The 25321-nt window shown below is 61.1% G+C and overlaps 10 protein-coding genes across 10 annotated transcripts; 6 read left to right on the top strand and 4 right to left on the bottom strand.

Moving 5' to 3' along the window:
* Window positions 1-12: 12 nt before the first annotated feature.
* Window positions 13-3155, top strand: PAN0_003d1689 (minichromosome maintenance protein 4; the record flags this gene model as incomplete). The annotated part of the gene is made up of 2 exons (XM_014802647.1): window positions 13-196; window positions 286-3155. The coding sequence occupies 2 exons, from the start codon at window positions 13-15 to the stop codon at window positions 3153-3155; spliced, it is 3054 nt and encodes a 1017-aa protein (XP_014658133.1).
* Window positions 3156-3512: 357 nt separating this feature from the next.
* On the top strand, window positions 3513-5093 carry PAN0_003d1688 (uncharacterized protein; the record flags this gene model as incomplete). The annotated part of the gene is made up of 1 exon (XM_014802646.1): window positions 3513-5093. The coding sequence occupies one exon, from the start codon at window positions 3513-3515 to the stop codon at window positions 5091-5093; it is 1581 nt and encodes a 526-aa protein (XP_014658132.1).
* Window positions 5094-7398: 2305 nt separating this feature from the next.
* On the top strand, window positions 7399-8679 carry PAN0_003d1687 (uncharacterized protein; the record flags this gene model as incomplete). Its single annotated transcript, XM_014802645.1, has 1 exon — window positions 7399-8679. One exon carries the CDS (start codon window positions 7399-7401, stop codon window positions 8677-8679), a length of 1281 nt encoding a protein of 426 aa, XP_014658131.1.
* Window positions 8680-9410: 731 nt separating this feature from the next.
* Window positions 9411-9989, bottom strand: PAN0_003c1686 (GTPase NRas precursor; the record flags this gene model as incomplete). Its single annotated transcript, XM_014802644.1, has 1 exon — window positions 9411-9989. One exon carries the CDS (start codon window positions 9987-9989, stop codon window positions 9411-9413), a length of 579 nt encoding a protein of 192 aa, XP_014658130.1.
* Window positions 9990-10074: 85 nt separating this feature from the next.
* On the bottom strand, window positions 10075-14296 carry PAN0_003c1685 (uncharacterized protein; the record flags this gene model as incomplete). Its single annotated transcript, XM_014802643.1, has 5 exons — window positions 10075-10158; window positions 10379-10844; window positions 11946-12092; window positions 12249-12530; window positions 12618-14296. The coding sequence occupies 5 exons, from the start codon at window positions 14294-14296 to the stop codon at window positions 10075-10077; spliced, it is 2658 nt and encodes an 885-aa protein (XP_014658129.1).
* Window positions 14297-15413: 1117 nt separating this feature from the next.
* Window positions 15414-17213, top strand: PAN0_003d1684 (rhomboid-domain-containing protein; the record flags this gene model as incomplete). The annotated part of the gene is made up of 1 exon (XM_014802642.1): window positions 15414-17213. The coding sequence occupies one exon, from the start codon at window positions 15414-15416 to the stop codon at window positions 17211-17213; it is 1800 nt and encodes a 599-aa protein (XP_014658128.1).
* Window positions 17214-17781: 568 nt separating this feature from the next.
* Window positions 17782-18294, bottom strand: PAN0_003c1683 (uncharacterized protein; the record flags this gene model as incomplete). The annotated part of the gene is made up of 1 exon (XM_014802641.1): window positions 17782-18294. The coding sequence occupies one exon, from the start codon at window positions 18292-18294 to the stop codon at window positions 17782-17784; it is 513 nt and encodes a 170-aa protein (XP_014658127.1).
* Window positions 18295-18687: 393 nt separating this feature from the next.
* On the bottom strand, window positions 18688-20694 carry PAN0_003c1682 (1,3-beta-glucanosyltransferase; the record flags this gene model as incomplete). The annotated part of the gene is made up of 1 exon (XM_014802640.1): window positions 18688-20694. One exon carries the CDS (start codon window positions 20692-20694, stop codon window positions 18688-18690), a length of 2007 nt encoding a protein of 668 aa, XP_014658126.1.
* A 1589-nt stretch (window positions 20695-22283) lies between these two features.
* PAN0_003d1681 (uncharacterized protein) lies at window positions 22284-22856 on the top strand (the record flags this gene model as incomplete). Its single annotated transcript, XM_014802639.1, has 1 exon — window positions 22284-22856. One exon carries the CDS (start codon window positions 22284-22286, stop codon window positions 22854-22856), a length of 573 nt encoding a protein of 190 aa, XP_014658125.1.
* A 1657-nt stretch (window positions 22857-24513) lies between these two features.
* Window positions 24514-24951, top strand: PAN0_003d1680 (uncharacterized protein; the record flags this gene model as incomplete). The annotated part of the gene is made up of 1 exon (XM_014802638.1): window positions 24514-24951. The coding sequence occupies one exon, from the start codon at window positions 24514-24516 to the stop codon at window positions 24949-24951; it is 438 nt and encodes a 145-aa protein (XP_014658124.1).
* Window positions 24952-25321: the final 370 nt, after the last annotated feature.

Raw genomic sequence — 25321 nt, 5'->3', positions numbered from 1 at the left:
CACAAGCACAAAATGTCGACGCCAGGCGGTCCCCCCAGCGACGCCGAGATGCGCGACGCCGAACAGCGCACGCCCCTCGCACCGGCTTCTAATCGAAACCAATTGGCAGGAGCCTCATCTCCGTTGGCTTTCCCTTCCAGCAGCCCCCTCAAAAGTCAGGCTTCCGGCATGCGAGCACCTCAGAGCTCGATCGGAGGTAAGTCGATCGTCTTGATGGCACAAAGCATGCTGCATCGCGTCGTTGCTGACCCTTTATTATCACGTCCGTTCTCACGTCTCGCTCAGCTTCGTCTCCTCTTCACTTCCCCACATCGTCTCCGTCAGCGAGGACTTCGAGAGGTCAGAGGACTCCTGTGGCCTCGGCGAGACGCAGTGGCAATGCCGAGAACCGTCTGCCCTCCAGCAGCAGCGGCATCAGCCGTCTCGATGAGCCCCTCTTCTTCCCTAGCTCCGGCGGCACCACACCTCGCCACCAGCGTCGTGGCGAGATCCATTCGTCCGTCGCCCTCTCCTCCCCTTCGATGCTTCGAAGGAACCGCCTCAACCAGGCGTCCATGCAGGCCACTCAGGGCGGCGACACGATGCCTTCGCGCGCATCCTCTGTTTTTGGCGGCAGCCAGCACACCGCCGACCAGAACAGCGACGCCATCAGCCTCTCCCAGCACGGCGTCACCAGCGATGCCGCGGGCCCAGCACAAGACGGCGTCTCCAAGGTCATCTGGGGCACCAACGTCTCGATCGGCGAGACCATGGAGATGTTCCGTTCTTTCCTGCGCGGCTTCCGCCTCAAGTACAGGTGGGCGCACGCCAAGAAGAACGGCATGCCGCTTCCGCCCGCCGCCTCGGCCAATCCCGCCGAGGGCGAGCGCCTCGTCTACGAAGGCTACCTCCGCCGCATGCGCATCACCGACCAGACCAACCTCAACCTGCGCATCTCGGACCTCGAGGCGTACCCTCCATCCAAGAGGCTCAAGATGCAGCTCATCCGATACCCGCAGGAGATGGTGCCCATCATGGATCAGGTGCTCAAGGACGAGATGCTCGAGATGGCCTACGAGGACCAGAAGGAGGGTCGCGACGGCATGGGCGGCGACATCGGCCTCGCCGAGATCGAGCTCATGGAGACCAAGCTGTACAAAGTGCGTCCGTACGGCGCCGACGCCATCAACATGCGCGACCTCAACCCGGCCGACATTGACAAGCTCGTCACTGTGCGCGGCCTCGTCATCCGCGCCACGCCGATCATCCCCGAGATGAAGCAGGCCTTCTTCCGATGCCTCGTGTGCAACCACACGGTGCCCGTCGAGATCGACCGCGGCCGCATCGCCGAGCCCGACCGCTGCCCGCGCCAGGTGTGCAACCTGCAGGGATCCATGTCGCTGATCCACAACCGCTGCGAGTTTTCGGACCGCCAGGTGGTGCGCATCCAAGAGACGCCCGACGTCGTGCCCGACGGCCAGACGCCGCACACGGTGAGCATGTGCGCGTACGACGAGCTGGTCGACGTCAGCAAGCCCGGTGACCGCGTCGAGATCACCGGCATCTTCCGCAGCACGCCCGTGCGCGTCAACCCGCGCCAGCGCAGCCTCAAGAGTCTCTACAAGACCTTTGTCGACATCCTGCACATCAAGCGCACCAACGGCAAGCGCCTCGGCGTTGACCTCTCCACGCGCGACGCCTCCGAGCAGGCGGCTGGCCCGGGCGCACAGGCCGTCGGCGTCGGAGGCGACGAGGACGACGAGGAGGTCGACGTGCACACCACGCTCGGCGTCGCAGACGACGTCGACCTCTCGCGCAGCCAGGATCTCGAGGACAAGCTGCGCTCCATCGCCGACCGTCCCGACGTGTACGAGCTGCTCTCGCGCAGCTTGGCACCCAGCATCTACGAGATGGACGATGTCAAGAAGGGCATCCTGCTGCAGCTCTTTGGCGGCACCAACAAGACCATCAGCACCGGAGGCGGCGGAGGCGGACCTCGCTACCGTGGCGACATCAACGTGCTCATGGTCGGCGATCCGGGTATTGCCAAGTCGCAGATCCTGCAGTACGTGCACAAAATCGCACCGCGAGGTGTGTATGCCTCGGGCAAGGGTTCGTCCGCCGTGGGTCTCACCGCTTACGTGACGCGCGATCCGGACACCAAGCAGCTCGTGCTCGAGTCCGGTGCGCTCGTGCTTTCCGACGGCGGTGTGTGCTGCATCGACGAGTTCGACAAGATGTCCGAGGCCACGCGCAGTGTGCTGCACGAGGTGATGGAGCAGCAGACGCTCAGTATCGCCAAGGCCGGCATCATCACCACGCTCAATGCGCGTGCCTCGATCCTCGCCGCCGCCAACCCGACGGGCTCGCGATACAACGTCAACCTGCCCATCACCAAGAACATCGATCTGCCGCCCACGCTCATCAGTCGTTTCGACCTGGTCTACCTCGTGCTGGACAAGATCGACGAGGCCAACGACCGACGCCTTGCGCGCCATCTGGTGAGCCTGTACCTGGAGGACAAGCCGGATACGGGCGGCAAGGATGTGCTGCCGATCGAGACGCTCACTGCCTACATCTCGTACGCACGCAACCGCATCTCGCCCGTGCTCACCAAAGAGGCAGGCGACGCGCTCGCTGCGCGCTACGTCGAGCTGCGCAAGGTGGGCGAAGACCCACGCAATGCCGAGCGCCGCATCACCGCCACTACGCGACAGCTCGAGTCGATGATCCGTCTCTCCGAGGCACATGCGCGCATGCGCTTCGCCGACGAGGTCATCATCGACGACGTCGAGGAGGCCGCACGTCTCATCCGCGAGGCAGCCAAGTCCTCCGCCACGGACCCGCGAACGGGCCTGATCGACCTCGACCTCATCAACACCGGCCGCTCGTACCACCAGCGCAAGCTCGCCGGCGACCTGCGCCGCGAGGTGCTCCAGCTGCTCGACGAGATGGGCAGCACCTCTGGCAGGGCCACCTCTCCGTCGGGCCCTTCGCCCACCGCGCCCACCAAGGCGGTGCGATACGTCGACCTCGCCAAGGCACTCAACGACCAGTCGTCCGTGCCGGTCGACCCAACCGACCTGTACGAGCTCGTGCGTACGCTCGAGAGCGAGGGCGTCGTCAAGACCGCCGGCGAGCGCGAACGCAAGACCGTGCGCCGCATCAACGCCTAGCCTTCAAACTCCATCCTGATTCCCTCGGTCCGCTTCTCCTTGTCACTGTTGCTTTGTGTTTCCATTCCTGCTCGTGTTGTGTAGTTATACAGAATCGTGACCATTTTGACACAGATTAGCAAGAAGTGGGTTGGAGACTAGGACTTTGGCTTCCAGCGACTGTGATTTTGGTGTGGCTGCTCGGGCCCTTTTTTTGGCTGATTTGTGGAGGCCTGACGGTGCGCGCGCACAGTCCAGCGTGCACCGGCAGCTACGCGACTCAGCCGCCGTGGCTGAGCGGACCCTGAGAACATCCATCTGAGCCGTTCGTCATCACTTCCATCCGCACTGCATCCACATCCAAGCGTCCACACCAGCATGGACGAAGCACTGCCCAACCCACCAGCACAGCTCAAGGCGCTCCTGCCATTCGTGCAGAGGGCAAACGAGCTGCGCACCGCCGACAAGGTCATCGCGTACTGGTGCTGCTACTACGCCGCGCAGCTCGGCATTTCTGGCAATCCCAGCGACAAGGAAGCCAAGATGTATCTGCTCACGCTCATGGATACGCTCGAGGACCTCAAGTCCAAGCTGTCCGACAACGACGCCGTGACCAACGACGCAGCCAGCTCGGCGTATGTTGAGAACTTTGCGCTCAAGGTGTTTGTGGGCGCCGACAACCAGGACCGCGCCGGGAAGGCGACCCGAGCCACCGCCAAGACGTTCCTCGCAGCAAGCCAGTTCATCGAGCTGCTCAAGATCTTTGGTACGATCGAGCCCGAGATGCAGGAGAAGATCAAATACGCCAAGTGGAAGGCGGCCGACATCGCCAAGGCATTCAAGGAGGGCAGGAAGCCCACACCAGGCCCCGCGGGCGGAGATCCTAAGCTCGAGGCAGCTATGGGACCCGAGGCGGTCACCAAGGACGAGCAGGAGTACCTCGCGCGAGAGATGGCCAAGCTGACCACGGGTGCGTCGGACGAAGCTGTCGCCGGCGCCGGCGCTGGGGGCCCCGATGTTGCTGATCCTGGCAAAGAAGCTCCGGCAGCACCGAGTACGAGCGTTGTTCCTTCCATCGCAGCGCCGAGCGCTCCCAGCCTATCCCGGGGCAGCAGCTCCGGCGGTCAGAATGTGGTTGCGGCCGCAAGCGTGGCGAGTCACGGACTCGGGAGTGCCTCGCCGGATGCCGAGGAGATGTGGAAGAGGAGGAGCAGCGAGCAGTCGGGTGGAGCCATGTCGCGGAGCTCGTCTACGCACCAGCTGGACTCGAATCGCCCGCAACTGCCGGCCTCGGCCAGCTTTGTGGCTGGACAGGGCTCGAGTCCTGGCTCTCGCCCGCTGCCAGTGCCGCCGCAGCGAGATGGTCTGCCGATCCCTCCTGTGAGCGCGCACCACCAATTTGGGGGCAGCCCAGGGGCAGATCAGGGCATCGGACCCGGAGGGCCTGGTGCGGCACCGCCTCCGTTTTGGGGTGCCTCGGCGCCGCTGTCGAGCAGTCCGCATCTGTCGGACGCAGACGAGTCGGTGCTGCCATCAGTGCCATCGGATCATCCTCCATCGTTGAGCAGGCTCGATAGCCATCCCGCCATCGAGCGTATCGATCCGCCACGTTCGCCCTCGCATGCTCAGCTGCCGTCGTCGCCAGGGCAGGGATCAATGTTGCCCCACGAGATGACGGGATCTCATTTGGCGTCTGCGCCGCCGAGTGCACCTTCTTTTATCACGGCGCCGAACGTGCATGCCAAGGCACAGGCACAGGTGGCGCCACCGTTGGCGGTGCCGATTGCGCCTACGATTGCGCCGACAGTGTTTCCGGAAAGCTTGGATTCCAGACTCTCGACGCGCGTACAGAAGCTCGCCAAGGGCGCGGCGAGTGCGGTCGACTTTGAGGATCTTGAGACCGCACGGCTGCAGCTGCGACAGGCACTTGACATTCTCGAAGGTCGAGTCACACGCTAAGACGAGCCCCATTCAGGTCCCGCTGGGGTAAAGTGTAAGCTCGCTCCGAAAACCCACCCCAGCATCTTCTCGATTCGCGGGCGCCGTTCGGGAGTGGATGCAATGCAACAAAAGTATCTTTGATTCGCGGGCATGTTGCGCTGCTTGGCTTGATGGAATCGCAAAATTATTTTGACATCGCTTCGTCACAGAAGTTGCTGCTTTGTTCGTGTGTGCGGCAGTGTGATCGTGAATACATGGGCTCAGGGCATGCCAGGGGGTGTGGGGAAGCCATTCTTGCACGTAGGCTTCCGGCGGAAGGCCGTGGGACACTGGGTGTCAAGGTGCGGTCGAGCGATAGGCTGGGACAATAGCAAGCTTTGGCGCGCGAGTGCGCGAACGCGTGCGCGCGTCTCGGAACGATCCAGATGAAGTTCAGGTTGTGCTTCAGAGTCAGATACGGGACCTTGCAAAAGGGTTTTGTCGCAGTCGCATCTTGGGGATTCGTCAGAACGTCGTCACTCGACGGATCTTCAGTGAGAATCGTCAGAACGTCGTCACTCGGCGGATCTTCAGTGAGAATCGTCAGAACGCCGTCACTCGACGAGAGTGAGAATTTTCCGGATCCGAGTGATCTTAAGTGAGAATAGAACGTCGTCACTCGACAGATCTCAGTGGAATCGGTCAGAAGATCGTGCTCCGCATTGCTTCGGGGCAGGCTGGTTTGGGTCACTGAGCTTCGGGCGACTTGGCTCGAGCTAATCCCAGGCCCCGTGATTCGTTGAGAGTCGATCTGCCCGATGGCCGATTGCGCTCCCCTACGGACCCACGGTCACGGTGGGACCGTGGGACCCAACTTTACGCTACGACTTCATCTCAACCTTGTCGCGACAAATCTGAGCTCCGACCCACTCGACTTGCACGGCGGAAACTAACTCGACGGCGCCATTGTGTGCTTGCGTCATGGCCGTTTTTGCGCTTCCTTGCACTGATCCGCTCAACTCTACGGTGTCTTGCTGTCTGCACACTGTCTTTGCCATCCGAAACGCCTCCAGGTGCTCGTGTGAGACGACTTGGTATCGTACAGTGTGATCGCACGCGTGAGGAGGACCGAGCGAGGGAGCTGCTTGGGATTCGCCGCATTTCACTGCTGTTGTATGAGTGGCGAGACTGACAATGGACCGTGGGTCTAGGGCGAATCAGTCGGTGCGAGATATGGTTCAACCCGCTTTTGGCTGAATGCAGCTGTCACTCGGCCACTTGACCGTTTGTGCTGGGACGATCCAGCCAACGGAGCCAAAATTCCTTCGAGCCTGAGCTCAACCTTGTGCAAGCTCTCTTTCCGTACGCACATGTTTTGGCTTGTGTCGGCAGGCCTCGTCATGCTGTGGCAAGCTTCCAACCGCGTGGCACAAGCTGTCGCGCATAATCGCCGCTGCTTCCCTCCACTTTGGCTGCTCTCTCCACTCGGTAGGCTTACACTGAGGACGATGTCTGTGCAACACTATGCTCTGACTCGGAGGTTGAGGTTCACATTGCCGGATCCGGGCCGGTCTCGACATCCCCGCACCGAAGGCATTCTCGCAGTCCTGCCTGGGCTCGAGAAAGCGGCAGCGAAGGGTGGTACGTGCGGAGAAATTGGCCGTCCCAACGCTTTCGACGCCATGCCGTTTGAGCACGGAGAGGCGTCACACGAGCAAAGTCTAATTCACACTCGCATGTCAGTCGTTGGACGTTGCACAATCCCGCCGATGCATGGACTGGTCGCACTGCATGCGCGATGGAGCGGAGCCTCCTTTGTGCTTGGTTTCGAGCATGGCAGAGCTTGTTCGATCCTGGTCTGATCGCGCTCCGCCGACCCAAAACACGCTCTGCCGGGTGTCTCGCAGCGATCCGGTTTGTTTCAAAGATTCCGCGGCGGACCTTGAGCTCCACGGCTGTTTCCACAAGGTCGACGGCTTCAGCGAGTAGATTTTGGACAGGGTGGCTCACATTGGAAATCCACGCTTCCCTGAGAAACTTGCCGACATTGACAAGGCGGTCCCGAGTCCGGCAGTGCGATCGCTTAAAACAGACCCCCCCTCACCTGAACCCCCGGTAGCCCCTTCGCATTGCTTAGCAACACATCCGCTCTTTAGATGTCCAAAGCCCCTTGGGCCCCACACTCGCTTACGTGCCTGCCATCTGTACACTCTTTTTTTCAATCTCGCTGTCGAGACCAAGCTCCCACGCGGAGAGAAGCCAATTTACGCGACGTATGTCGACGGACCATTCCGTCGTGTGGAGTGCGAGCCCAATTCAATTGCCTCCCCTGGCGTGCACGACAATGCGTGACTGGAGCACCATGTCGCCCGCCATTGACGGCTCGAGCCTGGTGGCCAATGCAATCAGCTTCCTGAACCGACCGTCGCTGCTGGACGACGTGTCGCCGGAACAGACGCCCGGCGCTGCGCTCGAGAGCAAAAGCAACGCCCTCCCGCCGTCGCCACCTTCGTCTGTCGACACCAAGAGCAACAGCATGACTCCTCCGATTGATTGGGAGATGTCCTCGTCGACGCCAGGGTCGGAGGCCAATCCGTTCTTGCTGCCTGCGACGCCTTCGGTGTCGAGCCATGCGTCGACACGCATGCCAACGCCGATGCTCATCGCAGACTCGCTGGAGTGGGAGTCGCTCTCGTCGACTTTCGATGCCTCTTTCAATCCGTTTGCTCCCAGCGACTCGTACGCCTGCTCATTTATGGCGGACGATACCATCGGCGCCAACACCGGCGCAAACATCGGCGCGAACATAGGCGCGAACATAGGCGCGAACATCGGCAGCACCGTTGGCTTTGTCGATGCCCAGCCCATGGGCATGCCGGTACCATTCACTCAGAGCCAGTACGCTGTGGCAGTCACTGACGACTTTTGGTCGGCCAACTTCAACGCTGGACTTCACGTGGACGTCAAGCAGGAATGCGCGTGGAGAAACACTGCACTGGACATGGCTGGCAACGATGTCAAGCCCGAGATGGCCTTCAATGCGGGCGGGGTTGCGTACTCTGGTTACTTTGATGCCTGCACGTGTGGGCAGGAGCCGTGTTCGAAGGTGAACCCCTGGACGCCTCTGCACGATCCGAACATCTCGCTCGTCAACGCTGCCTACGCCGATCATTCGTTCGATTTCGGCCCGTCCTTCAACGCTCCCACTATGCCTACTCTCCCTCGCCATGACGGTTCGATGGTGGGGGAGATGGGATTTGCGCCTTCGATTTCGGCCCCACGCGAGGGAGGTTTAGGTGCGATTCTCGGTGGTCTTCCCGCTACGGCGCTGTATACCACCATGCCCATGGCTCCACGCAAGGTCAAGTCCAAGCCTAAAAGCAAGCCCAGCATGCGGGTCAAGTGCACCGAGGCTGGATGCAGTAAGACGTTCTCGAGCATTCATAATATGAACGAGCATCGACGCACGCATGTCGTGCCGCGCGAACGCGCCTACGTCTGCCCAGAGTGCCGCAGCGACTACATCCATCGTCGCGACCAGCACCGCCACATGCGCCATAAACACGGTTACCCCCCCAAGTCCCGCACCCGCAAACAGGCCTCCCCCAAGGCCAAAGACAACTGACCACACCCCCAAGCCCCGAAGTGGCCATGAACATTCACTCCATCTCCTTCTCTTAGCAACATCCGACTCGAACTCTCAATCAACATCGTCCCCTCTCCAGCCCTGCGTTTGACTCTGCTGCATGAATAACTCAACTCGAGAGTGGAGCTTGAGCGCACGACCACCGGTCCGTCTGACTCGTGATGGTTACAATGACTCGGTGAATTCGAGGCATACACAACATGTAGGGAGCGAAGAAACAAGGGGGAAAGGAGCGGCCAGTGTTGACGGTCAGAAAAGCAAAGGGATGAGAGAGCTAGCAGAAGGGGGAAAGGCACGCGAGACGTGCGATAGGACTGCGCTAAAGCAGCATCAGCCGGCAAGCCCGGGGGGGATAGACGTGGGAGGATAAGGAGGAGTCCGTGTGCTGCTGCGATTGTTGTACGGCCAACAATGTGACCAACAGTAGTTTGTGATGCTCGACGCGATGCTGGACAAGCCGCAGCCACGCCAATCCCGACTGGACGTCTGCTGCTGGGCTGCAAGACCCAAGTCTCGTGAGGACCAGAGAGGCCAGGAGCGACGCCCATGTGTGCGCGCGTGAAAGGCAGGCCAGCTGCGAATGAGATGCTGACCGTCGCCCTTTGCTGATGGTTGAGCTTGCGGCTTCAAGTGCTGGTTGGATCGCCCGCGAAAGAAAAGCGGTTTTGCTGACCGGGTGGCAAGGGCAACGTTGGCGCTGCTCGAGGCGATCAGAGGATGTTGCAACGCGATTTCTTTTTCTCCTTCTTGTGTGGTGTGGTGCCCTCGCGCTGTTCGCGGATCATGCGCACGACAGTGTAGTAGGCGCGCTCGACGTTGACGCACGTCTTTGCGCTCGACTCGATGAATTTGCAGCCGAGGCGTTGCGCGAGCGCCTGCCCCTCTTCCCTGGATACCTCCCTCTCGTTGACCTTGTCGCACTTGTTGCCGACGAGCATGATGGGCACCGTATGTGGCTCCTGGTCCTTGACGCGCGAGATCTGGCTGCGGAAGCGCTCGACGCGCTCAAACGTGGCTCTCGCCGAGATGGAGTAGACGAGGAGGAAGCCCTCGCCTTCGCGGATCCACTGATCTCTGAGCGCGGTGTACTCCTCTTGTCCTGCGGTGTCGAGGACCTCGAGCATGCATGGCTGGTCGTCGATCACGGTCTGCTTGCGATACGAGTCCTCGATTGTTGGATCGTACGTCTCGACAAAGTGATTGAGACAGAGCTGGATGGTCAATGCGGTCTTGCCCACACCACCATCTCCCAACACGACGAGCTTGTAAATCATCATCTTGCCACTCATGGTGACGGCGAATCAGTGTAGGTGGAGGATCAGAGAGCGAACGGTTGGTGTTTGTCGGTGGAGGCTGAGTACGTCGGGTGGATGTCTAGGAGGTGCGGATGATGCCGAAGGAGAGCCGTTGTTCGATCGAGAGACGGTGATGAACAAAGGGTGTCGGATCGCTCGAGGGCTGTGGTGTAGGCTCAGGAGATGCGAGGGCCGCAGCGAGGATGCGTGGGAGGGGGAGGCGAATTGGGTCGAAACTGCGCAAAAGGGGTCCGTGTGGCGCGGAAACCGGCGATTGCGTTCGAGGACGAAGCGGCAGCCGATATCGTGACTGGCGGATGGCGCGGCTAGAGGGTCGAACGCGCACGGATGCTGCAGGCTGAGGCGACCAAGGATTCGCGTACAGTCAGCTCGTCGGGAACGCCGAAGATCAACTGGTGCTGCGGATGCTGGGCGGGAACCGAGGGGCGCGCGAAGCTGTTGATGAGACGGCGCGGCGCAGGTGGCGAAAAGTGGAAAAGCTTTGGAAGTGCGAGGCTCTTTCGACGGCGACGTTGAGTTAGGGTTGGCGAGGGTGGCAAAGGTATCGAAGATGGACTGCGAGTGCGACGTCGAGGCAAGCCGAATCGAGACGTGGACCTTGTGCGACCTTGATTGTGGCGATCAGCTTGGGTATATGGGAAAGCTGATAATGCAACGTGCAGCTGCGACAAGAGTGGAAGAATGAGATGGAGGAGCGGAGGTGAAAGCGGGTGCGACGATGCGAGCCAGGATGGGTGTGGTGGACCGAGGCGGATGACAATGAGATGGTGGCAAGTCACAGAGGCAGCGAGCTCGAGCGGGTGGTGGCCCCAACCAGCTGATCTCGGCCTGAAGCAGGCAAGCCGAGCCGAGAAGGGCACGGGGCGGCCAGCCAGCCAGCCAGCCAGCCAGCCAGCCTAAGGCTGCCAGAGGCTGTGGCAGCCAGCGCCTGCAGCGCCTGAGCGGCTTCGGAATTGGACTTGGGGCCTGCGCACAAGCATGCAAAGCGACGCTTGCGGAACAGAGTTGCGGGCGGGCGCGCGACCCCCGGCCGCGTCGTCCAGCACCACACAGCACTGCACAGCGCAGCGCTCGGCGGTTCAAGAGCCAAGAGTCGAAAATGCGCTCGAATTACACAGAGGCGCAGCCGACCCAACACCGCGCCAGCCTGCCGATTCCGTGTTTTTTTCTTTTTTTTTTCTCTCTGTCTCTTTCTTTTCTGTTTGGGCTGCACTGTGCGCTGCAGACCGTGGTCCTTTGGCCGCCGTGTCAAGGTCAAGATGGCCTGAACAGCAACGTCTGGGGCTGGCATCTGTGGCTGTCGAATTGACATCCCCTACCATCGGCATCTGGACGGCTTCAGCCCCGCTCGGTGGCTCCTTGGGCTCCTTGCGTTGCGGTTCGAAATTGGCTCGCGCCACCTTCGCTCGTGCTCGCTGTCCGAAGAGCCGCTCTGATCCCGATGCTCGCGGACTTTTTTATTTTTTGTGATTGCCAGCCGTGGCGTCAGCAGCCGAGCTTGGAGCTGGTCGGCTGGACGACTCGGGAGCCATGCTGATGGCTGCAGGAGCTGAGACCAGCCGGACACGATCCTGCAGCGGGCGTGTCGCGCGCCGCCCCGACTCTCTCTCTCTCTCTCTCTCTCTCCCTCTCTCTCTCTCTCTGCATTTTCGGCCTCTTTCGCCTCTTTTTGACCGTGGGAGACTTTCTGCTCGACGTTCGAAATGGTGATTTGAATTGGGCCAAGCAACACTACTCGTCGGTGCGTAAAGCCGCTACCTAATGCACAATACAAATCAGCCTGGGAAAAAAAAAGAGCTCCGGTCTCAACGCCTCGCTCGCCCATCAAAGCTCGCTCACATCCGGTGGGCGGCGCTTCCGGCTTTTTTGCTCCCTGCTATCTGCGGCTCACTGCTACCATCTCCGCCGAACAATTGAGCATTGTGTTACCGTATAAGATTGCGCCAAACGCCGAGCTGTGGCATCTGCACTGTGTCGATGCAATGTCGTGGCGGAACCGCTGCTGAGCCGCTGCGGTGTGACTGCAGCTGGGTGTCGCCAAATCGGGATCCGCGGTGCTCGCTTGGGCACCTGGCCCTGTCAGAGCGCGTGCAGAACGGCGCGAACCCTGACACTCTGCCACCACGGGTCCCGCAGCGCACTTTGCGATTCCGTGCTCTTTTGTCACACCGAATCGGTCTGACATAATGACGCTGCGGCGCCACTCACGGGACGGCCGGAAAGAAGCTTCACCTGCACTCGGATTCTCCGCTCATCATCCCGGCGAGTGACGACATGCGCGAGTTCGAGACCACCTCTTGGCTGGATGAGTGCAGTGCAAAGCGAGCGGATGTGCGCTCATCACCGGCGCGGATGGCTGCAGCCGCCTGCCGGCATTCGGCCATCGAGAGCGGCATCTGAGCGCGTGGCTCCGCCTTCATAAGCTTGAGCCACAGCGTCACGCACACGATCGAGCAAGCAGATTGGCTGTATGCATCTTGTTGAGCGGCTTTCAGAAGCTTCCATCTGATAGGGCTGGAGCGACGCAAGGTGGCAGAGAGGAACAGTGTCAGCGATATGGACGCCGACATCCCAGTCGAGCTACAGGCTCGGCAGACATACTCACAGTATTGGTCGTGCTCGTCGAGGTCAGAATCGTCATCGTCGTAGTCAAAGTCGACCTCGTCTGCGTCGGGCAGTTCCTGTTCGGGGTAGTCGTTCCTGTAGAAACCTTCGTCGTTGCTGTCCTCGTCTTCGCCCTCGTCGAAGCTCTCGAAACCTTCTTCGTCGGCCTGCTCCAGCTCATCGTCGCTGTCGACAAACCCTTCCAGATGCGCAATCACCGCATTGGGCCCGGCAAAGTCCAGACCGGGGAACGCCGCAGCCAGCGCAGCCGACTCGGGAGGCACTACTTCGCCGCCAAGCACTCTGGGCAGAGCCATGGAGTCGGGCACAGCCCCATACGCGGCTGCTGCACCCTTCTCGCGTCCTGCGACCTGGGCCGGTTGGAGACCCGTCTCGGAAGAACCCTGCGGACCCGCCTTGGTGGGTAGCATGTCGCGATAGTAGACGTCGTACACGTAGTCTTCCTCGTCTCCATCCTCGTCATCCAACCCGGGCGAAGGAACGATGCTCTCCGGAGCAGCAGCATCAGCTTGTGAACTTCCTTGAACCATCTGATCAAGGTCTTTCGCCGGCTCCATGTTGTTGGATCGGAGGTAGTCACCCAGCATCTCGGCAAACTTGGCATCGAGACCCTCCATCTCAACGTCCGGCTGGGCAGTTTTGTTCTGCTTCTCCCTCGGCGCTCTTTGGGAGGACGAAGATGCTGCCGGGCCGCTGGACTCGGTTTCGGCATCGATGATCCTGCCAAAGATGGCTTCGGCTTCTTTCTCCCTCCTGGATCGAATCTCTGGCGGTCTTGCGCTCGTGTGCCATGGCGAGCTCTGCAACGCACCGTGGCGCATCTTTCTGAGGCTTGCCGAGCTTCCAGACCTGCGGAGTCCCTTGCCTGCCGAATCCTTCATCACGACCCTGAAGCGCATTCCGACAGGCGTGCTGCTTCGGGAGCGGCGCTCTTTGTCGCGATCGATCTGCTCGGACGCCAACGCTTTCACCCTTTCGGCCGGCGTTGCTGACGTCGATGCGTCCGCGGACTTGAGGAGCGAAGGAACGGAGTTGGCCAGAGAGCGCTGTGTTCGTGAAACCCCAGCGATGTTGCCCGAGGCTCCCTCGGTGGAAGTTGCAGAGGCTTGTCGGAGGCTGTGCTGCATGGTCTGGGTGAGCGAGGGCGACGAGACGCTCTGAGACAGCTTGGAGGGATGCAGGGGTTTGGTGCTTGGGCCGGCTGGAGAGCCTCTGCTCAGTGCAGAGATGCGCTGGTGGAGCTTGCGGGCCGCGATGGGATCCGAAAAGGATTGCAACGACACCGTCTCAGCCAGCCGAAACACGCCGCGCTGCTTGCTCTGCGGTGCTTCCGACGGTTCAGCAGAGCCGTGCTGAGATGATGTTAGCGCTTCATTCGTCGTATCAGGAAACACCATGGACCTGCGTTTGCTCCTACGCTCGTTCTGGTTGATAATGAGAGCCTCGACGGGATCCTGGTTGCGCTTGCGCTTGATTCGCAGGATCATCTGCACGCCCTGCGAGTCGTTGTCGCTCTCCAGTGTCTCCTGCCCATGCTGAGAGGCAGATGCGCTCGATGGAGCCGGACTCGCTGATGTGTGGCGCGACATGTTCAACGGCGTCGACGCTGGCGATGAGCGGGCCGAGTGGGGCGCCGACTTGTGGAGGGCCGACATGGTGGAGGTGTTTCACGCAACGACCTAGTTGGCCATCGGCTGCCGCAAGAACTGCGGGCTTGACTGAGCTGAGCTGGCTCGCTACGAGACGAGAAAGACAGCTGGGCCGTCTTGGAAGATGATGGATGCCGCCGTCGTGTATAGGAAGGCTGGGTCCGGGCCCATTGCCACTTGTACCGAGACCCTGAAGAAGGTCCATCACGTCCGTGCTGCTCTCCGACTTTTGCTCCACAAGGCTTAGTCACGCGGATAGGGTCAGTCGAAAAGTCACTGTGAAGCATGTCGGCCTAACAGTCACGAAGCGCCGCATCAGCCTGCAGGTCGAATCGAGTTCTACGAAGCGACATGTCTCACCAACCGGCGGCGGCCATGCCATCGACTGCAAGCGCCACGATTAAGGCTGCGTCGTTGACCAACCTTCTAGAGGTAGCTGAGCCATTGACAGCTTGCCTCTTCTGTAGACGAGGAGAGGATGTCAACTTTTGCTTGAACGGTCGTTGGCGATTGGCAAGGCGGCGAGAGTCACTCGGGTCGCCAGCATGGTGGCTGGGAGGCGCACATGTCCAGAGCAGCTTGCCTTTCCTTGTCATGCAGTAGGTTACCGGCTCAAAGTCGGCGAGCAAGGCGGCAGCTGGAGAGCAGAGCTAGGGATAGAAAGTGAGCGGTCGGATCGTCCGAGCGGGGCTCTTCAAACGCTGGAGAGAGCCTTAATTTCGCTGCAGCATGGCGGTGCATGCGGGCAGCGCACAGCAAAATTTACAGCGCAGCACAGCACAGCACAGCACCTCGCAGCCCCGCGTCACACGCTGAGCTTGGCCTTGGGGCAGAGTGTGGAGAGAGCACGCGCCCGAGACCAACACCGCAGCGCCCGCACCGCCGCCCCGCCTGGCTCCCGTCACTCGGACGCTGAGCCACTCTAGAGGAGAGAGTGGTTTTGGACACGACGTTTCGGCACATCCGCATCCTTTCGTCCTGACCATCACATCTCCCTCCCTCAAAGCCGTTTCAGCACACATCCACTCTTCACTTCTTCTGACTGTTTCAGCATAGATCTCCCACGCTCAGCGCGCCTGAAGTCGGCCCCTTCAGTTTCGCTCTCCGCAGGCCCATCTCAGCCATGAGTCGATACCACGCAGATGCAGCCCAGCATAGCTACCACAGCTCCGCCTGGGATCCGTCACCGTACGGAATCACCGATTATGATACTGTCGAGCACCTCGCTCCCTCCCATAACGAGTCTCCGTCCAAACGCAACTCGGCTGGCGTAGGTGCCAATGCAAACGCCTATCGTCTCGCGCCTCCCGCCACGAACATCGGCGCCGACTCTCCATCCATGTATACCGACCCTTACGAAGCCTTCAGCACGGCCCCACCACCGGATCGTCGCTCCTATCTTCACCATGATCCCTACGATGCGAACGACCGCGCGCTCGCCGGCCCATCCTTGCTCGACCGAGCGGACACGCTTGCACCGGGCGACAGTATCAGCAGCTACAACGTCCGCGTCGGCAGGAACACCGAGCCGGATCGCGCGCCAACAGCGTATGCGGATCCGTTTCAAGAGCCAGTGCACCACGCGCATCATGCGTCGCACATGTCCGGGCCCACCGCGTACGACAACTACGACGATGCCGCCAACTTCTACGGCCACAACTCGGCACACGGCTACGGACACGCCCAGTACGACACGAGCGGCACCGACCTGCCACTCAAGGCGCATGCCGGCGCCATGGGCTATGCCGAGGACGAGCACGACGAGGCCAAGCAGATTCGGCGCGGCTCGGCGGCGCTCTGGTCCAACCAGATGGACGCCGCGCACCACCCGGCCATGGCCGACGAAGAGGCCAAGAGCGGCCTGCTCGGCAAGCTCTCCCGGTCCGCCGGCGGCGGTCCAGCGGGCGAGGACAAGCTGCACGACCAGATCGAGCGGCGTCGGCAGGGCATCGGGCGGCAGAGGTGGCCGTACGTGTCGTGGGTGGTTGCGGTGGCGCTCGTCATCGTGTTTGTCATCGAGCTGGTCAAGGCCAAGTCGGCGACGGGCCAGGCGGTGCAGACGCGGCCGAGCATCAATCCGATGCTCGGACCGTCGGCCGAGTTCCTCATCTCGTTTGGCGCGCGCTTTGTGCCGTGCATGCGCAAGGTGCCTGCGCTGCCGACGTCGGAGCAGCTGCCGTGCCTCAAGGACTCGACGTCGAGCTCCAACCTGTACTCGCCGAGCCAGCTGTGTCCCATCTCGGACATCTGCGGGCTCAAGGACGCGGCGAGCCCCAACCAGAGCTACCGCTTTGTGACGGCCATCTTTGTGCACGCCGGGTTTGTGCATATCCTGTTCAACCTGCTGGTGCAGCTCACGCTGTGTGCGCAGATCGAGAAGCTCATCGGCTCGCTCGCGTACGCGCTCGTCTACTTTGCCGGCGGTATCGGCGGCAATCTGCTCGGCGGCAACTTTGGCCTCATCGGCCAGCCGGCGCTCGGCGCGTCCGGCGCCATCTACACGTGCATCAGCATCGAGCTGGTCGACCTGTGCTACAACTGGCGCTACGAGTACCGCGCCAAGGTGCGCCTCGCCATGTCGATCGGATTCGCCATCGTCGGTCTGGCGCTGGGGCTGCTGCCGGGGCTCGACAACTTTGCGCACATCGGTGGCTTCTGTGTGGGCCTGCTCGGCGGGCTGGTGTTTGCACCCTCCATCCATGCCACCAGGCGCCATCGAGTGGTGACGTGGGTGCTGCGCATCGTGGCGCTCGGACTGGCCGTCGGCTTCTTCGCCGGGCTCGCGAGCAACTTTTACAACTCGCCCGACCCCACCAAGGCGTGCACGTGGTGCAGGTACCTCAGCTGTCTGCCTGTCTTTAACTCGTGCAAGGGCAACGGCCTCACTACTTCTACGACCACGAATACCAGCGGTAGCAGCTGAACCTCGCTCGCCTAGTCCACCTTTTACGCTCGTCTTAATTCGCACACTATGGACAATCGCATCAGCCATCAGATGTCAGCGTCGTCTGTGCTCGTGAGCCGATCAATTTTGAGATTCGAAGCGGAGCAGGTGCGGGCGAAAGAAGTCGTGTGCCGTTTGATGTTCGTGAGCGTTGGAGAGCAGTTGGGATTGCGATTATTCTTGCATATGCACGCTTTGGTTGCGCAGCTCAACTTGTTAGCAGGCATGCTAGGGCCCAGTACCAGCCACTGCCACTGTGGCTGCGTCGATATGACGTGACGCGAAAAGCTTACAGTACACAGCATTCAGACAATTGCGAGCAAGTGTGGGGGGGGGGGGGGGGGAGGGGGGGGCTGTCAAGTGGAGCGGTGGTTTGATATTTGGCGCCTCGTGGTTGTATCTCGATCTCTCGGCTGTTGTCCTGCAGTCAATGAAGAGGGGCAAGGCATAAGATTGCATCTCGATCGTTCGATGGAGGAGGTTTGAACGATACGGGGCTGTGAAATGGGTGGATCTACAATGCGCCTGGGGGGGCTGAGTCTTGGAATCAATCGGCGAGCCAGACAGCGGGATCGGCGTTGCAGGCGTTATGGTCGACCGAACCGTTGTCTCCGCCTTGCTGAGTATTCACCACCAGGCAAGGTGAGGTATCGGCCTTCTTGATAAACACGCCCATCTTGTCCGTGTGGAACTCCTCGGCCTTGGTATCGGGACTGTAAACCACCACAAACACTTTTTCCCCCCCGTCAAAAGCAACATCAGTATTCACATCTACCTCTTCAAAGAAAAGACGAGGTGGGGGCTTACTGTTTCCAGCGGCGTTGACGAAGCCTTTAACCGTGTCGTCGGCAGACTGCATACGCTTGCGAATGTCGCCGTTCAGACGGAAACAGGCATACAGACCAGCAGGGATGTTGCCCTGGTGGTTGCAGTAGGTAGCCACCATTTCGTCGTTCGTCTGCAGCCCCACGGACGGATCATCCGGGCGCTCAATACGCTTACTGGCAACTTGACCAGCCACGCCAGCAAGGACAAAGAGGGCAAGACGAGCAAACTGCATTTTTGAAGAATAGAGGCGGGTACAGATGGAGCAGACGGGCTGGAGAGGTGAATGGGGGGCAGGTTTATATGCTTCGACCATTGCAAGCAACGCGCAACTGGCATTGAGCAGGGATACACGTGTCTGTGCAGTCCCACCCAAGATACGGTGGGAGCGGGGATATCATACACACGGCTGTGCAGTCCCACTCAAGGTAATGGTGGCAACAAGCGCTGCATTGTTTGCCCACCCTCGTCCCCACCTTTTTTGCCCCACGCAGCCGTTGCAACGCCGAGAAGCAGGGTGGCACGCTGCGCCCCACAATTGAGATGAAGAGGAAAGGTTTCGCCAAGTGCAAAAGGACGGAATGGTATAAAGAGTCCATTGGCTCGTGGTCTGGGCCTGGAGCCCCACTCATGCGAGGGACCAAGCGCCGAGAGCGGCCGAGAGCGAGACAGCCACCAGCGCACCCACCACGCCGGGTGCCACCGTGGCTGCAGCCGAGTTACCCTGCGAGGGCCTGGAAGTTGCGGTACCCGACGAGGCAGGCGAGCTCGTGCCGGTGCCGGTTCCGTTGGCTGTGGCCGAGACATCTGGCTGTGGCGTAAACACGCCGACTGGGCTTTGCGAAAGACAGCTGGAGAAGGCAGCGTCGATGGCGGCGGACGAGGCGTCCGGTGGGGTCTTGCTCGACGCATTGCCGGCAAAGTCGCACGACTGGGCATTGAAGCCAGTGATCTCGTAGAACTGCGACATGGCCCACTCGAGCCTCTGTGCCGAGGTGCACGAAGAGTAGTTGCCATAGGTGCCCGCCTCGCCATCTGCGAGGATGGGGTCGCATGAGCCGCCTCGTTCCGAGAGGTACGTGCATGCCTGGCCAGTGAGCGTGCCGATGATGTTGGGCGAGTCGCGCGACGCCGGGTTGAGCACACAGCTCAAGGCGTTGGACTCGACGCAGTTGCACAGCTGCGGGTTGGGCGTGGGCGGCAGCCGGGTGGATGCGGGGAAGTTGTTGGTGCCGCCCATGCACTGCGGGAAGCTGGGCGACGACGAGGCGTTGGCGGGAGCCGCGGGCGAGCTGGCGTTGGCAAACTGCCTCTTGAGGTCGTTCCAGTCGGAACGCCGGGTGACCGAGTCGCCCGAGACGCTCACCAGACCGTAGTCCAAGCCGGACGGCTGCGGGAAGTAGGAGAAGGCGACGCCGCCGCTGAAGTGGTTGGTCATGGGCGTCGAGTAGAGCGCCGAGACTTCGGTCCAAGGGCGGTTGTTGGTGCCGACGCCCTCGACGCAGCCGAACTCGGCGAGGTAGGCGGGGACGGGGAGCGATTCAAAGTCGTTTGTGAGCGTATTGTAGCCCGAGGCGGAGTAAGAGCTGTTGCCGCACCACGAGTACGAGTTGAGGCCGTAGAGGTCTACGCTGGTGGCGGCGCTGCCGCAGGTGAGGTAGTAGGCGAGCATGTCCCTCCACTGCGTCCTGCCCGAGGGCCCGTCGGTGGAGGAGTAGGAGACGAGGACGTTGGAGTTTTTGGAGCGCAGGTACGCCTTGACGTCGCGCACGGCGGCCTTGATGAAGGGCGCGGCGACCGAGTTGGAAGCCTGGGTGACGACCTCGTTGGCAATGTTGAAGGCGAGCACGTTGTCGTAGCCGGTGAAGACGTCGATGGTCTTTGCGTAGAGGTCGAGGAGGCCGACGTCCCAGCTGGGCTGTGCGCGGTTGATGGAGCCGTTGAGGGGCAGGGCGAGGTCGAGGATGACGTAGATGCCGGCGTTGCTAAAGGTGGACATGCATGCGTCGTGGTTGAGGCTCGAGTTGACCGAGTAGACGCGGATGGTGTTGATGCCAAGGTCGCGGAAGTTGGCCACGTCGCGCGAGCAGGCGTCCGGCAGCGCGAGAGGGTCGGTGAAGCTGTCTGGCTCGGGGAAGCCGCCGTTGTCCTCGTTGGCCTGGGTGGAGGCTGCGATGGGCGCGGGCTCTTGGTAGGCGACGCCCTTGATGTAGAAACGGTTGTTGCCCTCGTACAGATACTTGCCTCTGCGCGTCACTGCCGGGATGGCGCTAGACGGCTGCGCAAGAAGCGCCACCAGCGCCAGAAGAGAGAGAAGCAGACCGAGCGGTCGAAGTGGTGGGAGCATGGAGCCGCGCATCGTGGCAGTATTGGCTCGTCCTGTGCGTCCTCGTAGGTTCCTTGTGATCGCAGTAGCCAGGCTGTGCCCGGTGTTGCTGATGAGGACCAGATGGTGGACGTGTCGCAAAAGGTTTGCGCGTCTAGGAGGTTGTGTGTATCCTTTGGAGGTGAGGTAGGAGAGAGGAGGGCGGATGCGGTAGGGAGCAAAGAAGGTGGAGCGCACAGACGAGGTGCAGCTGCAAATGCGGAGGAGCTGCAGGAGCGCGACTCGGGATGAGGATGAGGAGGGGCCCATGGCTCTCTAGACTCGTCGAGGCGCGGTCGGGGTGGCGTACTGTAAGTCACCTTCTCGAACAGCTCGCGGCTGCATCTCTCTTGCAGACACCAGCATGGCGCCACTCGTCCATCTTGGTCTGGGGCCTGAGCTTCGACCGCCGCAGCAAGCAGAGAAAGCTCGGCGGCATGCCGACAGCCAACCGAGGCTGGGCGGAGCCAAACGAGGCGGAGCAGAGGAGCAGGGGAGCAGGGATTCCGAGGCTCTGGGCGGGCGGGCCTCTGTGGGAGGTGCCTGAACCGGGTGCCTAAGCGGCAGGCTTCAGGGTCTAGCCGCTTTCTTTCGGTCGCCGCGCACTGCTCAAGCACAGCGTCGGGCAAGGCCGAGAGGTGTCGGACGGAGTGCAAGCCAAGCGAGTCGCTCTGCTCCACGCTGCATACACGCGCGCGCTCGCTCGCCTTTTCGCGCCGAGCCTCGCGTGTGTGTTTTTGTGTTTGTGGTGCGTGGTCGCCTGATCCGTTCTCGACCATCGCGATGCAGCAATGCTGTGCTGCCAAGCGTTGGTACTGAGCCATCGCATCGTATGCGAGATCGGCCCTGCGATCCAGGTCATCATGCGGAGTGAGCTCAGAGGCTGAGGCGCTGGCAGGGTGCGCAAGCAAGGAGGCGTGCTTGCCTCGCAATGCTCTCGTCGGCCCCAGCCGCTCCTCGGAATTCCCGAGCCGATCCCTGCTGAAACACTCCTGACACCCTCCTCACGCCGTACAGTATCCTGAACAGCACCGCACTGTTTTCGGTCCTCGCCGCCTCGACCACAGTTTGCTAGTGCTCAGTGCTCGGATGGCAGGAGGACTCTGTCATGTGAGCAACGTCGCAGGCAGCTCTAAATTCGGCGCGCGCCCGAACCCCTCACGCGTCGGCGAGCCCGCGGGACAGGACCAACACCCAGACGCGCTTGTTCGCGGGGCATGGCTGAGACTCGGTACCTCAAACCTCGAACCTCCTCTTGGGTAGCGGAGACATGGACTCTCCATACACCATGGCTTGTGAATGGCCGGGTGGCTTTCTGTGTGGATGAAACTCGCGTGCCTGTGGTGCTAAGCGGCCAAGGTCTGCTGAAGGCTCGCCAAGGCCGCACCCGATGCCTTGGCGCCTGGACGCACGTCGGAGCGAGTCGAACTTAGGTCGGGTGGAACTGACGACTCGGACTTTTGTGCTTGCTCGGCCCTGCCCAACGAACGCTGTTCTCACGAAGAAGCGCCTTTGCACCGCCCGCTCTTGGCTCCCTCGCGTGCGTGTCCCTATTGTGAGCCGTTGGCTTGGCGCTGTCTCGCACGTGCAGTAGCAGAGGTCGAGACCCCGCCCCGATCAGAGTGTAATCCCAGGCCGATATGGCCGATCCGGTCCGGCGAAGCAACTCGATCGGCTGGAGCATGTTCGAAGGCGGGCGGTGGTCGCTTCGAGTTGGCTCGTCACGTGAGCCCGTTCCTTGGGTATCGCTCTGTGGTCCCTCTAAATGTAGCTAGTGCACCTCGCTGGGTTGGTGGGTAGCTGGGCCAGGAAAGAGCCATGAACAAAAAGGTGCGAAACCGGAAAAAGACGCCCAATAAATGGGCACAAGAAAAGGATACCTAAAATTGGCCCATCTCTCTCTGCACCGGCGACACCGTCACCCTCGACGGTTCCTCTCGACCATCAGACTGCTGCTGACCACATACGTTATCGAAGACGCTATCGTGCGGTACAGAACAGCCGAAGTCAACGTGCAAACATGCAAAGACCGCGCGGTCGACGGCCAATTTCTCCATGACGCTTTGCTGGCAGGGTTCGAAATGCACGTGCATGTCTCGCCCACCTTTATGCAGCGCCGATCCCATGTCGCCTTAGACGAGCGACCCCATTTCTGCGAGACAAAGCGCACACGCAGCAACGGAGCGACGGAAAGCGCTTCCAGAGTCGCGGACGATACCAGAACAGCTTCGTCCGAGCAGGGACCAAGGCGAAGAGCGACGCAATCTCTGCACGGCGGCGATCAACGCCCTCTCCGTACAGAGGCGCACAGCGGTGCATCGCTCGATGCTTCCCATCGGGTGCCCGCGTTGTCACGAAGCCGGACCCTGGCATCGCACAAGCTTTCGCATGTCGTGCTCGATCAAGATGGATCCGATGATGGCCGTGGCTAACTTAGCTGAAGGTTTCTGCGTCGCCGTGCTGGTCGGCCAGATTTTGGAACTGCGACTACGAAGCGCGTCCGAACCACTGCGAGGCCTCGGCCAAGCCCTGCAAAAAGCCCATGCCCAGCAGACGCACAACGCCCGGCTTGATTCGGCCCAACAGGATCTCATCCCGGCAAGACAGCACCACCACCGGCTCGAAACGCTGCACCGGCCTGCCGTATCCACCAAGTGTGGCAACGCGAAAGACCCGAGATATGACGCACCGAATTCACTCGAGGCGGCATTTGCACGGTTGCTGCTGCCTAGCATGATCCGAGGTGGGGGGCTATTCCCGTCGCGCCCACATCCTCCGTCGTCAAAGACCGGCGACTCATGCTGTCGACCACTAGACAGCCTAGCACAGCACGATCAGCTCTCCATTGTTCCGAGGACAGGGCGCTGGTCAGGATGAAGAGTTTGGATGCAGCCCGCTCTACAGACCCTTTTGTCGAGGCGCTGTCAGTACGCCAAGCACCACGGAAGGCCGCCCGTCAAGTGTGACTTTGGAGTTATGCGTCGGCCCGCCGTCGGTGCGTCGGCATACCCGCTCCTCGCCCCTTCTCCGCCTGCCGCTGTGCGGTACCTGCGAGCAGCATCCTGAGAGCAGGTGTCGAAGCTACTGTAACTGAGCGCCAGCGTCAGGCTTGCACGGCCGCTATGCGCGGTGATGATTCGGAGTTCCAACCAACCGCTCGGACGTGCTTTGGATCTTGGATCACAGTTGCGAGTTTCAAAAGCAACGAGTTTGTATTCGAGCACAGCCTGCGTGCGTCAGAAGCACATCGCGATCGCAGATTTTCCCGCCGCGCCGTGGCACACCAGCCGGAAGTAGCAGCGATCGGCGGCCTGCGCGCCTCCTCCGCACTTCAAAGGTCAAAGATTTCGAGGCTCGGCTCTTGCGCTCTGTGGTGCCAAGCTCGACTACAAATATTTCGAAATCTCTGCGTCGGCCTTTGCGTCACACACCCACACCACCACGGATCGCCAGCCGCGCCGCTGTGCCGGCTCGAAGATTTGCGCGGCCCAGTTGGCGGAGTGCCTTGGCCGATGCAAACCCAACCCCTGAGCTTGGTTCGCATCGATTTCTACGCCCTGGAAGCAATCCATCATGAGTGAATCTCTGGGATTGCGTCTGGTGGGTCGACGACGCCAGGGCCGAACCGAATCCTGACCTTCCTCACGCTGAGCTTCTCTTTAACTCTAGACTGCACAACGCAAGAAGGAAGGAGACGCTAAATGAGCACGTTGCTGAGGATGCGCTTCGAGGGCAGAGCAGGGCAGCGGCGCGCGTGCTTCGGCCGTGCTCTGGCATGCGACGCCGACGCCCAACCGCTCTGCTGCCTGAGCCTGGCTAGCGTACATCCAATGTGACTTCAAAGAATGTCGAGTGTTTTTTTTTGGTTTTCGCCCCGGCCTCTCTCCTCTGGCTATCTGCCTGTAAATTCGAGCTTTCGGCCTGCGCCGTGGAGTGAATTTCTCGTCGCGTGTGCGTCTCTCTGGGTGGTCGACGCAGAAGGCTGCTCCTGCGCAGAGCTCGGCGTACGTTTCGCTGGCCTGCCCCTTCGCGCGTGCGTGTTTTTTTTTCTTTTCTGGCCCCTCCGGCCCCTGAGCGCGCAACCCTGGCATGGACCCGAGCTCGAAACTCACACTCTCCCAACGCACGCGCGCCTGCCTGCACACCCGCGATCTGCGCACCTTTTCGCTGTCACCCTGGGCCTGCAGCCGCGAGCAGCAACGTCCGATGCACTGGCGCACTGCCTCGGCCTCCAACCCTCGCTCGCTCCGTCTCCAGTGCCTGCTGCTGCGCCCTCCTTCCGCGCCTTCTCCGAACCTGCCTTGGCAACGAACCGCCCTCTGCCTTTGCCAGCGCTCTCTGCCCTCGAGCCTCACCGACCGAGCCTCATCCTGCACACCGCAGCCAGCAGCCAGCAGCGAGCCGCCAGCCCAAGCAGCAGCCAGCGATATCGATTCCTTCCCCTCCCTAGTCAAGCTCGCCTTCGCCATCTTCTTCTCTCCCACCCCATCATCCTCACCCGCCGTCCCCTTTCTCCATCCCATCTGACTCGGCTCATCCTTCAGCGACAAGGATCCGTTCCGGCAGACAGGTCGATTCGAGGCAGGCGACATCCAAACGAGAAGAGAACAGCTCGACTGCAACCCATCCATCGTTGCTGTCAACACCGCTTTCTCTCGCTCGCTCCTCTTCATCATCCGCCTGGCGATTCGACGTCCATCGACAGCTCCATCGACATCTGCTTGCGGGTCTCGTGTTTCTGCGTCGAACGACCCAAAGCGAAACGACTCGCTTGTTTACACGCTGCATCGTCTCATCCAACCTAGTCGACCAGCTTCCGTCTTCAGATCGCATGTCCTTTGACAGGCTTGCATCTCACAAATAACGCAGCTTTCTTTCGAGCTCTCGTGTGCACGAC

Source organism: Moesziomyces antarcticus, assembly GCF_000747765.1.
Source record: "Moesziomyces antarcticus DNA, scaffold: scaffold_v10003, strain JCM 10317, whole genome shotgun sequence".
NCBI lineage: Eukaryota > Fungi > Basidiomycota > Ustilaginomycetes > Ustilaginales > Ustilaginaceae > Moesziomyces > Moesziomyces antarcticus.
Note: the sequence above shows the minus strand (reverse complement) of the source record. Positions and strands in the feature narration are given on the sequence as shown.